The sequence below is a fragment of the Protopterus annectens genome, chromosome 4.part0, assembly GCF_019279795.1.
Source record: "Protopterus annectens isolate FY-2018-M chromosome 4.part0, PAN1.0, whole genome shotgun sequence".
Lineage (NCBI taxonomy): Eukaryota > Metazoa > Chordata > Ceratodontiformes > Protopteridae > Protopterus > Protopterus annectens.
Genome location: NC_056733.1, coordinates 1,782,827,137 through 1,782,845,564, shown reverse-complemented (window position 1 = coordinate 1,782,845,564; position 18,428 = coordinate 1,782,827,137). Strand labels below are relative to the sequence as shown.

At 35.1% G+C, this 18,428-nt stretch overlaps 1 protein-coding gene across 1 annotated transcript in view; it reads right to left on the bottom strand.

Moving 5' to 3' along the window:
• AGMO (alkylglycerol monooxygenase) overlaps positions 1–18,428 on the bottom strand; it is a 1,982,086-nt gene that overhangs the window by 958,331 nt on the left and 1,005,327 nt on the right. Inside the window, exons 8-9 of the mRNA XM_044069484.1 lie at positions 18,402–18,428; positions 6,370–6,504 (exon numbers count right to left, since the gene is read on the bottom strand). The exon at positions 18,402–18,428 is cut by the window's right edge and continues 53 nt beyond it. Coding sequence (XP_043925419.1) covers positions 6,370–6,504; positions 18,402–18,428 — 162 coding nt within the window. The remainder of the gene's footprint in view (positions 1–6,369; positions 6,505–18,401) is intronic.

Below are 18,428 nucleotides of genomic sequence, written 5' to 3'. Positions count from 1 at the left end.
TATCAGCCTCCAAAATAATTTGACAAATTGTTCTCTATTTAATATTCAATTAGGCCAATCACTGTCCCATTCTGTCTGAAAAATTATGCCGGAAAGACAGTCAATGAATTAAGGATTATAATATATCAACATGCATATGCTATGAGAAAAAAATACCTATACATTTTTTGCCAAATAAAACAATTTATGTAATAATTTTAATACGTTTAATTTTTTTATATTTTACTTTGAAAAACTTGAATGCATATGCTTTGAATGTATACATACTTGAATTACTACTTCCAAGAAATAACTGCCAAGCACCTACCTATAATATGAACTCTGTAGTTTAAAGGAGTTATAATGGATCCTGTCTGAGAAGCCGGACAGCATGCAGGAGGTAGAACAGCTATAGAAAGCAGTGACAGATTCATGTACAAATCATTTGGCAGCTCATATTATACGGGAGTCAAGTAGTGATTTTGGATGACAAAAGCTGTAGGTGGGGAAAATGTATTTATGGTCAGACATCATGCACAGAACTGTGATTGTGAGGGAATAAGATCCACTTAAGAGGTAAATTAGAATAATGTTGTAGTGGCATGGAGTGAGTGTGGTGATGCAACAAGGGGATATAGCACTGAAAAAAGTAAACCTCACAATAGTCATGCCTAGGTCATGGCATAAGACTGCATTTCATTGGAGTCAACAGATACTGTATCTTCATGGAAGTGACTGAAGTATTCAAAATGACTGCTGTGGAAATACCAAAGAGACATGAAGATTCTGGGCTTCATTTTCAGGATGAAGATATGAGTAAATCTACAAGAGACTGGAGTCACTTTTAGTCTGAGATATTTCCGTCAATGAAAGTACATTTGAGAGAACTTGAAGAGTTGTCACATTTTATCTTCTGAGATTGAGGGTACATTACTGTCTGTTTTGCAGCAACAGGAAAATATAAAGTTAGAGATACCAAGGAATGAGTTTCAACTCCAAAAGTTTCACATGACAAGATGGAAGGTGGTGCACACCATGTCGAAATGCCTTTCTAGGAAGAAAGTCTACTGAACGTTGAATTCTTGAAAGATATGCAAGTCTTTTACAGATTTATGGAAGAATAATGACAAACTTGGGTTATGGACATGGGAGCATTGGAATGTATAGCATTGCTGTAAATGGAAAATGGAGCAGTGAAGCATTTGTCAAATCCCATTACTGTATGGGAAATAAATGCTACATTCATTATACAGACCTGCTAATGCTATGTTTGGAATTTAGGGAAGTCATACATCTTAAAACAAAACATAAAGTAATTAGTGAAGAATGTGAAGGAAGAGTAAATGAAAAAGTAAAATTGTGTCAACAAGTGTGCATGATGAGAAAAGAAGAGACGCTTCTGGTTAACTGCTCATGAAGATCTAATGGATAACAGAGTAGATCAAAAAATAAATTGGCAGTGCCTGTGAAGAAACAGGTACCATGCTCACATCTGGTGATTGACAACCAGAAGGTTGTGGGTTCTATTCCCACTCCAGATGACTGGATTGCTGACAATGCAGCACAGTACTGGGGGGGGGGGGGTTGCTGTGTTTACAAGTGTATTACCCTTCAGATGGGATGGTAAACCAAGGTCCCACCTGCTTGAGTTGGTGATAGCTCAGCTGGATGAAAAAGATCCCATGGCACCTATCAAAAAGAGTAGGGGAAGTTTTCCTATGCCTTGGCCAGATTTCCATCACAGTAGAAACATCACCTCAGCTCACCCCAGAAAAGAGACTTTCACCTACTTGGACTAGCCTGACAAGCAAAGATAAACAAAACAAAGACAGAGGAGAAATGGTTAATGAGGGGATAAGATCAAGAAGAAGAAGAAATATAGCAAACTGGTAAAGGAGACGAGGAGAGAAGGAGGAACAGGAGGTAGCCACTGACAGGAGTGCTATGGAGGCTGATAATCTTGACTGCTGATTTGAAATTTACACTGAAAACACAGAAAAATACAAGAAAATGGGGTCATAAGAAGTGAGATAGGGAACTGTTGGGGAATGGGTAAGCAAATGGAAAAGGAGAAAGAATAGAAAAGATACAATGTTTGTCATTTAATGTAGATAATTTAAAATCATATGGAAGATGGTGATGAATTTTTAAAATTAAGTAAGAAAGAAAGAAAGAAGCAGCCGCCTATGTCATTTAAGATGCATGGCTTAAAGAGTGACACAGATTGCAGGTAAATAATTTCTAAATATGGATACTGTTATGGGAAAGTTATTTTTAGTAATAATAATAAGAGGAAGATCAAAATACACTCAAAATACAAGAAAAGAAAGCACTGGTAATGTGCTTTGGAGAGCGATGGAAATATGTGTAGAATTATTTCATAATATGTGTTATATACATGGAAAGGAGACAAGTATTACTCAAATGAAACATTTTCTGTCTTGTAAAGAGAGTGTGCAGGGTAGAAAAGTTTACTAATATTTTTGTGGTTTAAAATAATGGCAGGAAAAAGAAAATTAAAGTATTGGATATTAGGTTGGAACAGGAAACATTACAGGTGGGGAATTTAAGAAGTTTATGTAATATGAAAGTAACCTAATAAGAGGCAAAATATTTAATCCATATGTACAGGCCACTTTTTGTTATAAATTTTATAGCACTGCAGTGATATTGAATTTCTCAAATGGAACCCCAAATGATTTTGAATGCTACACAGTATATGTAAACTAACTTCATTTGAACGTTACTGTGTTGTAACTACTTCTGAATGTGTGCCTTCCAGACAAGAATGCAGCCACCTGGCCTGCAGTAAGAGATGAGAAATGCTCACTTTTAATGCCAGTAAAGCAGGTTCTATAAGCAATGTCTCCAGAAGACAGGCAATCAGGCTGGGAGATTTCAGTGATCAATCGTCTTCCTACTCTTCTAGTGGAAGATGCTCATCGCTGCAGGTACAGCTCCAAACAGGCCCAGTAAAGAGACGCACATGCAGACATTACAAAATGGAGGACTGCATCAAGAACCACGTATGCATGACTCTTCCTGTTATCATTCAGAATCCATGCTCCAAGGAAAATAGAAGTGGGTAAGGCACTAAGCCAGCACTTAATGGGAGCTGTTCATGAAACCCCGAGTTTCACACAAAGGCAAAAAGTCTTAGGGGGCATGGCTGGCAGATCCAGATCAACAGCATTTTCTGAATGCTGGCATTGTATTTGTGGTCAAACATCAAAATGAAACCTTGCTACATTCTGTGTGAGCTTTATACAAATGTGGCAAGCAGTTTGTTTGCTACGGTTTAAAAGCAAAAAATAAGTCTTTTGTTTTGCTCCTCAGATCCAAGGAAAGGAAGGGGTGCCAGATCAGGGATGGCACCAGGTACAAAAATAACTAGCTACATCTCTGTTGTCACACGTCCTTAGTGGCAACATTTAAACCTGTACACCAAAATGCAGAGCTCTCCTTGAATGTGTAAGGCATTAATGGAAGGTAACATCAAAAATAGCTCATGAGAGCTCAGACCAGATGAAAGAATAAGAAAGGACTAATAAAATAATTCGATCAATTGTGAGAAAAACAGGCAATCTGGGATGAGTTAAAAAGTACATATTATCACTATACTCTACCTAGCACCTCACAGATAACAAATAAAGTATTATACTTTATTACTACCCATTTTTCCTGCATGTTCTGCAGTTCACTGCATATCATTGTTACTTTTTTACTATCTTTTCACCCTGTCTGGTATTCATAACATGAGCTTTTCTCCGGTATAGACATAGAAACAACTGTTCTGTATATCCTGTACTCTTCTTATATCTCTGTGGCCAGGTACATCTTCTTACACAACACACCTGTTGTACAGCATACATTCAGTCAGCTTCTCACTAGGCTGTTGTTACTTTGGTTTGTTAAAATCCACTGAAAGGTCTGCCCTGTTACAAATCTCACTTTAATTCATAAAGTTTCACAAAATGCAAATCTTTCTCAAAAGTGCTGTGCAATGTCACTGTCACATATTACAGAAAACCAGGGCATTCAAGAAAGTGTGATGTACTAACACAGTAGGCTGATCACAGATTGTGAAACTGCATGCCTCTCGTGACTCAACTATATAACATATAGCATTTACACTTGTACTCAATACTTTCTACTAAGAATTTCTTTCTCCTAAGTCAAAGTTCACTGTACTGTTACCCATTCATATGGTTCATAGGTGGTTACTAGACATGCAATCCATGAGACCACTGAGAAGACTAATCCAATTTCCAAACTGCTGAACAGCACAGTCTGTATAACTGACTTGCTCAGAGTCATACAGTAAGCAAGTGGAGGCTGATGGAATCAAACACTGGACTACAGGAAATAGCTCACTAACAGTTTATAACTGTAAAATATCGCACTAACGGACAGAAAAAGTCACTCCACCATGTGCATCAGGACTGAGACCAGCATGATACAAAGCTGTGGCATAGACAGAGAAAGCCCTGACTCTGCTGTAGGTGACCTGGGTTTAATTAGAGATATGGGCATCTGAGGCAGGGGACATACGATGTAGTTAGATTTCCTTGGATAATGCCAGGGGAAACAACTGTGACGTGCTTCCTGAAGGTGAGCAGGGCACATTGGCAATGTCAATATGTTGTAGAAGTGAAGGGCGTTTCAGCACAGTCCACCCACAGAGTACCCCACCCAAAGTTTGTTTCCAGCGCACTTATGGGAATGGAAAGAAAAATAGGTAAAACCACTTATGGTAGCAACGTGCCATAGATGTGGGATTCCTTGAATCCCTCACTGGCCCTGACCCTTATCAGAGTAAGTCCAGGGTAGCCCAAGATGGGTAGGTAAAGCTAGCACTCAAGGAAAGGCATTGAGGTCCACTGATCTTCAGCTGCAGGAGAAAAATGAATGCAAAAAAAAGAAATACAGAGCTTTAGGTCTGTTCTGCACTGTGTGTACTTTAAGTAATAGTGACTAATATGCTTGCCAAGTTCCTGAAGATAACAAATGGTATAAAATGCTTGTAATATCATTCTTTGATTTGGTTTAGAGAAGTGAGGTCCACTAGGGAAGGCAAAAAGTATGGGCTGCACTTATTTGATTTAAGAAAGAACATTGGGATTCATGAAATCCTGTTATATGGTTAGTCAAATGCATTAGCTGACCATGAATATATCAGATAAGTCTGTTTTGCCAATACACTGATAAAACATTTTGAGGGATTCATCATGCTTCCTGAAAGCCCGTTTGCCCACTCCAATGTAAATGAAGGGATGCAAGAAGATAATATATATACTTAACAGTCAGGATAAAATGTTAAGCTACAGTATGTGCAGGTCATAAATCTCACAGAAATTATTTTTTTTAGTTTCTATTCTAAAATTCAATATATTGTAACATCAACACAATCCTTTGTGAACTACAATCTTTTCTATTACAAAAGCACATAACACATCCTTAAGTGAAATAGTAAGCAAACTTATTTAAATGAAACAGTGAGCAACCTATGCTTCATATAAAGCCAGAGAAAAAAAGAACACCAAATATATTCAAATGCAGCAAGTCTAGCATCATTCTTTTGTGCAGGCAATGTGAATGAAGAGTCTACAAAGTCTTCAAAGTATGACACAATTTTTGCCAAATTGTGCGAAGTCATTATTCCACCTCACCTCACTATGTTTGCGGCATAAAGTAAATAAAATTGGTAATGGCACACTTTGTTTCATCTGATATTCATTGTAATAGCACTATTCTACCAGGTCAATATATTACCAGCTAGGAATCTCCAAAGTGTACCCTTCTAAAATGCTACCAATGATATAGACTTTCAGAGCGTCTGAAACATTTTACTGAAATAAGTTATAATATGTCAAACTCCAAGAAACAAGAATTTAAATCACATAAAAAAGAGTTAACCACAGGCCAAAGCTCTGTATTCTCATTTTATTGCCTGAACATTATAATTTTTTTCAAAATAAGTATATATATATATCTATATCTATCTATCTATATATATATATATATATATATATATATATATATATATATATATATATATACACACACACACACACACACACACACACACACACACACACACACACACACACACACACATACATATATATATATATATATATATATATATACACACACACACACACACACATATATATATATATATATATATATATATATATATATATATATATATATATATATATATATATATATATATATATATAAACAGTTTTCAAAACACAAACAAATATGTCCAAATTCAGCACTTAATTGTCAAAGCATACTTTCAGTATATATCAGCAAATAAATATCATGCATTCAAAGAAGCAAATAAAATGGTATATGATTTCAAGGATGAGCTGTTTTTACCTTGGGAATTTCCTCTGGAAGACCCAGTCTTGGCTTTCCTGGTCCCCATCCTGGTCCCTTAAAAAGTATAGAAAGCTTGTTGTAGAAACCAGGTGCGCTCCAAAATGTATTCCAGATGTAAAGCAGGTGCTGAAACTAAAGGCAGAAAAATATCTGTACTGAAAAATGATAAAAGAAAACAACATTATAGAGGGACTGAAAAGGTAAGTGATAAGAATGTATGTATGTATGTGTATGTATGTTTCTTTTTTAACAAATGTATACACTCCACAAGTGTGTGTGAGCATTATCATTAAACTTGAATCCTGAAAATATTCATCTGTTTTACTATTAGAATTGTATGTTTTGTCCATCATTCTGATGTGCGTCTTTGTGTGCACTAGTGAGACGAGAAGATACATTGACTTTCAAAGTTTTCTGTCTATATACAATGCAATCCTCAATTTTCAAAATTATGGGTATCAATATTTCTAGTATGCTAACTCTTCATTGTAGGATGCAAATTATAGTTACTGATGAGTACATCTCCTGTGTATTATATATGAGTCATAAAGTTATCAGTTGTTGTTCACTCTGTATTAAACTGACAAGTAAATAAATAGAGGCAAGATTTTTCACCTACTTTAAAGTACCAAAATGGACTGCAGTAATAGATATCTGCCAATGTGTATGGTTCACTGATGTGAAAAATGTAAGACACATGTTTGGAATGCTAAGTGGGTGTAACCATAAAAGTTCTGCAACAGAATTTGAAAAAGAGTTTTTCTGAAGACTGTCTATATCCATGCAACAGATTTATAGACCCTGCACCCCTTTTACTAACATAGTGAACTCCAACTTTGTTGCATTTTGGAGAAAGGGGAATTTTCCCCTGTAGTGACAACTATCAAACTATGTTCGTCTTTAAACTCTGAAAGACTGCTACAAAGATGCACCACTGTCAACGGATTTTAATAATCAGTGTACAGTGCATTATTATTACAAATTTAGTAATACATTTTTATGAAGTAGTGATGCATGTGGCAAAACAGAGCAACCATGCTTTTCTAGTCTCGAAGAGCTTCTGTCATTCTTTCTTACACACCCTATCATCTTGTCATTAAGCACTTAAATGCAACTTAGTGCTGGAATTAGCTCAACCATATTCCCAAAGTCAGTAAAGCTAATGTCATCTCTCGAGCAACAGAAAATATCACCATATTGGAAAAGTATATAAGTACTTCTTATGTAATGGCAGTACTATACAAATATATTCTAGATATGATTTCTATTCCCCAGTGAAAACAAAATTTAGATGACAGCACTAACAAAACAGGAAATAATGCAATGTGCCAGAATGCCAGAGTGAAATGCCCGTGAAACAAAACTGTATAATATGTATTTCAGTCCAGATTTGACAGCTCTTAGTATAGTTTTTAAAAACTATATTTAGCTAATTAAATGTAAAAAGTATCCAAAACTACTATTTTATCCATCTGCTCTGAAGAACTTAACCACACCTCAGTGAAACAGTCTTTGATGTACTATCACTGCCATGAGAGCGAAAATTGCTGATAATATGCTTACAGTGACAGACAACCTCAATAGTCTGCAGAAGCATATTAAGAAGCTCACTTCTGATCTAATAATGACTCAGTACTGATACCTACTGGCTTGTACTGCATCTGTTTCACTGTAGCTTTTCAGTCATATAGCCACACCTTGCAGAAATCAGCTATAATACAACTTGCTAGCTTTTGACACATTCTAATAAATATACAAAAGTTCTGGATGTGCCTGTCAGCTCTCTTGGCACTTTTATTGAAAGTCTGCAGGGGTCAAGGCCCTCCCCGTGCATCTTTCTGGACTTACTTCTGAAATTCTAACAACATGGTATATTTATGATTGTACATATCATTCATCTGCCCCAGGATGAAAGAGAAATAGGCATTACTGTGTGAACTGAATCTAATAAAACTTCCAGTAAGTATATTTTACAATAAATTAGTTATTCTGAAATCCAAAACATGTACTGTGTTTTCATTTTGCTTATGAATTACCAAAATAATAGTTTCAACTAATTCTACATTCATATTGTGCAAGTAGAATATGGCCCTTCTGATCCTCCTTCCACTATGTTCACTATGAAGAAGTCAAGTACACTGTCTGCAGAAAACTGTGATGATATGTTCTACAAGTACTGACTCCCCTTCCCCTCACACGATACTTCTATAAATATCACAAGACAGCACTGGCCAATTACTGTCATGTACAGAATGACAGCCCCTACTAAGGCAACTACTTTCTATACTAACAATAATAGACTATGCTCAAATGAAAAAAATTATGACCCCAGTACTATATTTAAACTTCTTTCCCTCATGTGCATGCACACACACACACACACACACACACACACACACACACACACACACACACACACACACACACACACACACACACACACATTGCTCCAGACAAGCCAGGCTAATGTTCAGCTGTTTTTACAAAAAACTCCCTCCCCACCCAAAATATCCCATGTCACTGCCTATACATCTAACACGTGAATGTAATCAAGTGAATGAAATTCTGGGCACAGTAACATATTTTAACTTATCTCAGACACACATACAAATACAAAGATACACTCTTGATTAATAATTAATTCATAATGATCAAATGACTAAGGAACACTTGCTTTCACACACAGACTAGTTTCACATCTCCATTCTCAAAAAATAAATAAATAAATAAATAAATAAATAAATAAATAAATAAATAATAAAACTAATGACTTGCTGAATCCAACTTGTTTGACCTATAAACTGCATTTGCTGCTAGGTATGCTCCCCAAACTATGACCCCAATATTAAAAAAATACACTGTCGCTAAAAGCAATAAGTACTGTTAACAATGACCTACAGCCAGACTGGTGGACTCTTAAGAGGGGCCAAGTCTGGAAGTCTTACAGTCTAAGTATGTTACTTTCATCTTTTAGTTTTTTTTCTTTTAGATAACTGTACAAATCCTCTTGCCCTTCCTTACTCCCGATGTCAATCACTTTTATTTATCTATTTTTGATTAAAACCATGAACTTGTCAATGCAATGATCATGGATCACAGAGTTCAAGCACTGACAATACAAGTTTTAATGACTGCGCAGAGACTTTCCCATTTTAAATAATTTAACATTTAAATTATTTTTACCATCCTTCACTTAAGAAGATTATACATCAGATCTACTAAATATTATTAAACATATATTTGAAAATGCTGTTTTACTAGTTACAAATATACTTTTATGTGTGATTTTTGCCATTGCACCTGACAAACATTAAAACTCCCCCATTAGTCTTGAGTCTGTTTGTTCCCATATGAGGTATTCCCAGTAGAGAGAGGGCATTTTATTCAAACTGTCATGGAGCTGTGCCCTTGCCACGATACCAGGAATGAATGGGCAAGGATGTTTGACCCATACCACTGTCGGGTCCACTATAGCTTAAACATGTGAATATATGTTCCTCCTTATTTGTAGCTGAAGAATACAGTCAACTGGTACATTGGTGAAGTAAACATCTAGCCCGGGCACCATCTGTGTCTGGGAAATGAAACAGCTGATAAACACAACTACTAATCCAAAGAATGGCAGAAACAGTTTCCCCCAGACTCGAGACAGAGAACGCCAATGCTTGCTATAAATGTCACAAATTTATTTCCAATAAAAAACGCCAGCACACGGAACTCAAAAACTCAGGTTAAGCGCTTTCATCTGGTGAATCCAGACTTCATCAGAACCATTTGTCACCTAAAGCACTTTACTTATAAATCGTTTTTGGCGCCAAAACGTTACAATAATTAAATAACTAGATCATATATAACATTTTAAACATTTAAAAAATATATTTAAAAACTTTTTAACATATTGTATCTTGTGATTCTATTTGTTCAATAGTTATGCCATTACCAAGCTCATTTCATTGATACTGATGTACCAAACATCTGGATATGATAATAGTAAGCATTTATACTTTGTTAAATACCATAACCAACTTAACAATATAATATTATATTAAAATCTAAAACATCTAAATATACAAGAAACTAATACCTAATCAAAAAATCTAATAATGAAAAACCTTAAATAAAATTATATAACCTAAAGTTTAACCTGATGTGAGTATACCCTAAGAAGAGGCTGTACAAAAATGGGTACAAACTACAAAATAGATTCTATTCCAGAGCTAGTTCTAAAACTGGACCTAAGGCTAATAATGTAACTAAGTATAGCCTCAACCTAATTCAAAGCTAAAAAAGGCTTTAAACTGATGTGGTCATTAATACCTGGGGGTGTGGTCGCATCCAAACATATTTGCCACTTGCTTTCGACCCATGCCAAATAAGTTTTCCAATTTCCACCTCTATCCCCTACTTCTATCTGATCTAAAATAGCAAATTTAAAAATGTGGTCCTTTCCTTTTTCTAAAATGTGCCTACTCAACGCATTCGTAGGGTCCCCTTTCTTGATTCTATATAGGTGCTCATATATGCGAGTCTTAAATTTCCTCTCAGTTTTTCCTATATAATAAGCAGAGCACCTATTACAGGTAGCAATGTAAACGATGCGTTGAGTGTTGCAATTTCCTCTTCTACCAGTTACTATAGATCTGGTAATGTTGTCTATCTTAATTCTAATGTTAGTATTAATATTTTTACATTGATTACAATGCCACAACAAGTTGTGCCCTTCTTATCCTTAAATTCTGTGCCCTTTTTAGCATATTCGAGCATTCTTTTCAGATTGCTTCCAGTTTTAAATACTATGTTGGGTATTGTTCCCACTATATGACCTATAGATACAGATGTAGAGATCAATTCCCAATGTTTTTTCAATATTTCTATCACTGTATTCGTATAAGGATTAAATCTTATGATGCAAACTTTCCTATCACGTTCTATTTTATTAGTGTGAGGAGTAATCTCAATACTTTTCCCCAATAATGGAACATATTTGTGTCCCCATTGGGCCTTAACATATGATATTACATTTTCTAACATAGCTTTAGGATATCCTCGATCTTAAAATAATTTGAACACTACATCTAACTCACTTAGCATACTCTCCCTTGTAGATGACATTCTAGCTACGCGTATACTTTGGCCCTTCACCACATTTCGAAATATGTGGAAAGGGTGGCAACTACTGTAGTGTATATAATCATTTGAGAACGTGGGCTTTCTATAAATCTTAGAAGCAAAACCCGTCCCTGTGTTGGTGATCCAGTTGTCCAAATAAGCTATACATAGTTTATCGTATTGGAAAGTAAATTTCAAAAAATCAGTAGTTGTGTTGAGGTATTCAATAAAAAATGGTATCTTGTTAATTGGACCTTTCCAAATAATAAACATATCATCCAAAAACCTTGTATACAACTTAATGTATTGATAATATTCACTAGGAAATATGAACTTATTCTCCCACTCGAGCATGACCATGTTTGCAAATATGGGGGCACAAGAGGCCCCCATAGCTACCCCTCGAGTTTGTCTAAAGTATTCTCCTGAATGGTAAATGTAATTATGATCAAGAACAAGACCCATCATGTCCATGATCAAGTGGATTCTGTCCCAACTAAAACCAGAGTATTTAGTCATGCTATTGTAGAAATACTCCAAACCTATGGTCGCTGGTATACTTGAAAATAAATCCTGTACATCCACAGTAAGGAACGTTAAATTCTCATCCCATACTTCCATGGTTAACTTGCTCAAAAAATCCCATGAATCTTTAACTATATGGTCAACTTTTGTATATATATATGTTTCATCCAGTGGTCAATAGTAACCCCTACTTTAAAAGGTTTTGATTTAGATCCTGATATTATAGGCCTAAAAGGGGGGCTTTCTAAGTTTTTATGAATCTTAGGTATCCCTATAATATGTGCCAAAATTGGGTATTCAGTTCTTAAGTATTCGTATAGTTCACTGGTAATCCTATTATCTAATAAATATTCTTCACGTGCTAAATCTATATGTCTATACCCAATATTTATTTGGTTTAGGGAAACCTGTTCATAATTACCTGATTTGTATAGAATATTGTGTATTTCTCTAAGGTATAGTTGACTATCAAAAATCACTATACCTCCGCCCTTATCGGGCTTCACTATTCTAATCTCATCGTTCAGTATAAGATCTTCCATACATTTTCTTTCTCCCAAGTTCAAGTTGTCTTTAATAGTGGAATAACCTACAGTGTTACACCTTATGTCTCTATACAAGGTGTATATGTCCTTACATACCATTTTCTCATATAAAGCAACTTGTGCATTCGTAACCGGGATATATGTACTTTTCTTAACCAACTTGGACCTATTAGTATTGATATTGTTCTTATTAGTATCGTCATTAAATTGTATAGCTAAATTAAGTCTTCTACAAAAGAGTTTAATTTCTTTAATGACGTCAAATAAATTAAAATGTACTGTAGGAATGAATTTCATTCCTTTACTGAACAATGTTATAATTTCATCCGTAACTAGAATATCAGTATAGTTATATACTTTAAAACCCCCAAAACAATGTATCCGAGGATAATTCTGAGAGCTCACCACAGATATGGGCATACAAGTTGTGTTTTCCCCCACTTGATCACCGAGGGGTACGGTTACTTTGTCTTGTGTATATGTTGGTGTACATATAGGTATATTTATAAAATAGTTGTAACCAGAAGATGCCACAAAAATACTTGAATTTTTACTTTTTAGTATCTCCTTTGTTGTCTCTTGGGAGCCGGATAGTATCTCCCCCTTTGAAAATTCTCATCATCATTGGTCCTATAATTTCTCCTTTTTCCTTTCTTATGTACAACCTCAAAAACACCCTCACCCTCTTGTTCATAGTGCGGCCATATGTATGCTCTACCATTACTGTACGAATCTAAATCACGTTCAGTTTTGTGCATTTTCCTATGGTATACATTATTCACTTTGCTTTTAGCATTATTAAATTGTTTAGAATACAAGTCGTACCAATTAGTAAAATTCTCATCATGTATAATAGATTCATTTAACACCTCCACCTCCTGTAACAAACTATTAATTTTCTCCTCATTACACTTAATAAGTTGTTTCATGTATGTGTAACCAAACTCATCAAACATATTATTAAATATTTGCTCTATTTTGGAATTATACCTTATACCTAATGGTAATTTAAAAAACCTAAGTCCCTTAGGAACAATTTGCAACAATAAACACTTTTCTAAGTATGCATTGTCAATTCTAACACTTCTAAGTTGTATTAATTTTTTACCTAATGAATAAATTCTGGTTTTAACATCTTCATTAATGACATATGATTCTCTCCCTTGATGTTTATGCTTATGCTCTATAATATTTTTCCCCACAAAATCATATTCATCAGCTAAAAAGTCAGTTAATACATTAGACACATTACACTCATTAAACTCATGATCACCACAGTCTCTTGTTTTTGTGTAAAACGTTTTTGGACTAGATATTTGCTCGTTTATAACAGTACCTTTTTTCTTAGCGTTTGCTTTGCTAGCAACCACTGAATAAGTCCGTATGGGTTCACGCTGTTGCTTAGGACGTGCTCCCATTCTCACATTTTCGTCATTTGTATGGAAAAGGCTAAAATCAAATGTGAAGTCAGCATCCAGTGATACATTTTCGTTGGTCTCCCTTATATCCAAATTTTGTTGATTATTTGATATTATAGCCACTCTCTGTCCATTAGGTATCTCGCTCACGTTACTGCTAGCTTCAGCTTCCACAGGCTCCGCCTGTGATGCTACAGAGTTAGTTTTTGATTGTTTAGCGGTATCCCCGCCTAACGCTACTGCTTCTGTGAGCTTGTTGACTAGTTCCAGCAGTTTGTTGACGTCGCTTTGCAGCGACGTCACTTCTGAACGAAGTGAACAGTATTCTTCTCTGCTCAATGGAGTCCCTGGAGATTCCACATCCGCCATCGTACAACCGGGAAATGAAACAGCTGATAAACACAACTAATAATCCAAAGAATGGCAGAAACAGTTTCCCCCAGACTCGAGACAGAGAACGCCAATGCTTGCTATAAATGTCACAAATTTATTTCCAATAAAAAACGCCAGCACACGGAACTCAAAAACTCAGGTTAAGCGCTTTCATCTGGTGAATCCAGATTTCATCAGAACCATTTGTCACCTAAAGCACTTTACTTATTATCAGTTTCTTGTATATTTAGATGTTTTAGATTTTAATATAATATTATATTGTTAAGTTGGTTATGGTATTTAACAAAGTATAAATGCTTACTATTATCATATCCAGAGATTTGGTACATCAGTATCAATGAAATGAGCTTGGTAATGGCATAACTATTGAATAGAATCACAAGATACAATATGTTAAAAAGTTTTTAAATATTTTTTAAATGTTTAAAATGTTATATATGATCTAATTATTTAATTATTGCAATGTTTTGGTGCCAAAAACGATTTATAAGTAAAGTGCTTTAGGTGACAAATGGTTCTGATAAAATCTGGATTCACCAGATGAAAGCGCTTAACCTGAGTTTTTGAGTTCCGTGTGCTGGCGTTTTTTATTGGAAATAAATTTGTGACATTTATAGCAAGCATTGGCGTTCTCTGTCTCGATTCTGGGGGAAACCATCTGTGTCTGGCTTGACTTCTTTAAAGGATAATACAAATTCACAGTCTATTCCTCCCCTTCTCCATACCTGCTCCAAAACAAAACTGAACTACTAATTCCACTTCGGTTGCCTTTGGTCATAATCAAGGTTTCATCCTTCTGCATCACCAAAGCTGGTTTCTAGTGAAACGTGTTCTGTTGAATGGTTCCTGTATACAAAATGAGCTGAGTCCACTAACCATTTTCTTTTGATTTACCTTTTGACGACAGTTTTTTTTTTTAGGGGGGGTGGAGTTTGGAAAGCACATTCAGTAATCTTGAAGTATGTAGACTCTTCTCACTGAGTGTCATTTTTCTGATAAAAAAGACACAACACAACTGTTATAGAGGCTATTTATCTTAAATTACTTTATAATTTGACTTATTGGTTTGAAAATATGTACTAAGTAACTTTTTTCTAAATGTTTTTATTCAGTTTTATAACAAAATAAAATATGGGCGGCCACAGTGGTGCAGTGGTTAGCATTGTCACCTCACAGCAAGAGGTTCTCCGGTTCAATCCTTGGCTGGGGTGCCTTTGGTGCAGAGTCTGCATGTCCTCCCTGTGGTCGTGTGAGTTTCCTCCGGGTGCTCCGATTTCCTCCCACATCCGAAAGACATGCTGTAGGTAGATTGCACACTCTAAATTGGCCCTAGGCATGAGTGTGTGTGTGTGTGTGTGTGTGTGTGTGTGTGTGTGTGTGTGTGTGTGTGTGTGTGTGTGCGCTTTCCATGGAAGATTGGGCACTGGGCTGGCAACATGACACCATAAAAACTCCCCTGCCAATCATGAGCAGACAGGTGATCCGCTGTAGCAACTCCTAACTGAGAAAAGCCGAAAGAAGAAGAAGATAACAAAATAAAATATAACATTATTTATCACATTTAAAAGGATAAACAAGTACATAAGTAACACACTAAAAAAAACACATACAACTATTTACATAATGTCTACATAAATAAAAATATTAAAGATATTGACATTGTACAGAGTTATCTTTCCTTTGGTTTGGTCAATATTTGTTTATTTAAGAGTTGTTTAAGTTTCATCCGTGAAGTATAAGAAGTGATGATTCTTGATGTAATAAGTAACTTGATCTACATAGTGTGGAAGAATTCTTGCTAGGCAACTGTTTATATATAGACAGAAAAGTACTTCGTTACTATCCAATTCCATACATATTGGAAGTACACTACTGTAATGTAACATATTCATGTATTGTTATATGTAACAAAACAGTGGTTATTTGTGTTAAAATTACAATATGCCTAATGGATCTTTAAAATCCTCATCATTCATATTAATCATATGCAGAAAAGATGGATATAGGATCATATTATGAAGACCAGCTTTGCACATCTGAAAATAGTGAGGCAAATTATCTGAACTGCACTTCCATGAATGAACAAAATTACATTTGTTAAACTTATTGTCTTTTTTTCTGTGATTTGCAGTTTTGCAACATTTACAATCAAATCCAAGGTTACTGCATCTAGATGAAAAGGATGCAGCTACCAGCTTACATAATCAGTCAGGATTATTTCAGAAATGCAAAAAAGATTTTCATGAAATCATACGACTACACAGACAACTAATATATTCATCAGCACTGAATTTTGATTCCCTTTGTCTTAAGCATGCATTTAATTTTGTCTGCACCCATATACAACTCTATATAACTGTAAACATAACTGGAGTGGAACCATCATTGTAAGAATTAAATGCTAAGTTCTAGAGTGTAGCCTAACTCCCTCAAAACTGTAGGCTCCAACCCCTGGCAGTGCATGTTTCTAGATGGTATACATTTTCAATACTGCAAAAGAAAAAAAAACATGAAATTAGAAGCTTAAGCAATAAAGAAAGGAGTTTCTGGTGATACGGACGACTGCAATTAGGGATACCAACAATAGGCAAGAGGGGACTAAAATTTATTGGAGAAAACTGACAAAGCAACCAAGGTATTGGGAGCAAATAAGCAGAGGGGGAAAGGTAACAGAATGGGAAGATGCCAAGAATTTATTTGGACTGTAGGTTAGAGATTGACCTCCCTTTCAAGGATTTTTATCAGAGTATAAGCAAAGAGAAAGAAATGGGGTCCTAAATGAAAGACCTGCACTGATAGGGTTTTTAGTAGAATCTAGCACAGAAGCTGCTGCTAAAAAAGGAATAATTAGTAGAGTGTATAAAATATTACATGATAACTATAAGAATCAATTATAGGATGTTAGAAAGTATTGGGATGAGTGATTGGATAACTATAAGAATCAATAAGAGGATGTTAGAAAGGATTGGGAAGAGAGATTGGACAAGCAATTCACAAAGAAACAAATGGGGGGATATATGTATATCTCCCAAACATGCAACAAAATCTAGAAAATTTAGGTGTTTGCTTGGAAATGTTTACATAGGTATTTTTATACCCCAAGTAGACTCCAGATAATTTTTCTTGAGGTAGACAGCAAATGTTGGAGGTGTGATGGGGAAGAAAAAGGTAAATGGGAACATATTTTCTGAGAGTGTAATGAGTTGGAAGACTTTAAAGATTCCCTGCAGACTACTCTATTAGAGATAATGGGTGAGCAAACTGGCGCATCTAGGGAAATTATTTTTCTGAGCTATGATACAGAATCAGAATTGCCTAGACAAAGTAAGGCCTTGCAGAGCCTAACTGTGATGGCTGCCAAAAAAACAATTAGTAAAAATCGGAAATCAAAGTCTAAACCAACTGTACTAGAAGTAGTGAGTATAGTAACAGAAATAGAACTACTGGAATTGGGATCCTTAGAAAAGGATATGAGCAAATTTCATAGAAAATTGGGAATTGTGGGAACAATACATACAGGGGAGGAATGAGGTTTAGAAGAAGACAGAATTTAAAAGAGCTCTGAAATGTTTGACTGACAATGATTGAGAAGATTATAAGGAATGTATAATGTTTGCAACTAAAATTATGTTAGTACGGCTTGTGAGGTATACTGCTTGCAGTTAAGATTATGTCAATATGATTTGTTTTCATTTATATAAATGTATGATTGCTTTTGTCATAAGTGACAATTTAATAAACATGTTTCTTGTTTAAAAAAAGCCAAACAGGCATTCTGATGCCATTTACCAAAATTTGTAAGCACAGACAATGATAAATATTCCATTTTTTTAAAAAATTTAATTCTGGTACATCTCATTGAACAAAGAAATGTATTTTAAAAAGTGCACAGTGTGGTATAAATACCATATGCCTGACTATGCCCATGATAATATCATGAATATATTAACTGGACTCACATTCTGAATGTTAAGAGTAATATATCAACAATTTCAAACATCTCATTTCCAGAGATGTACAATAACAAATATTCACGTACCTGAACAGCAAATGGTTCAAAAGTGTT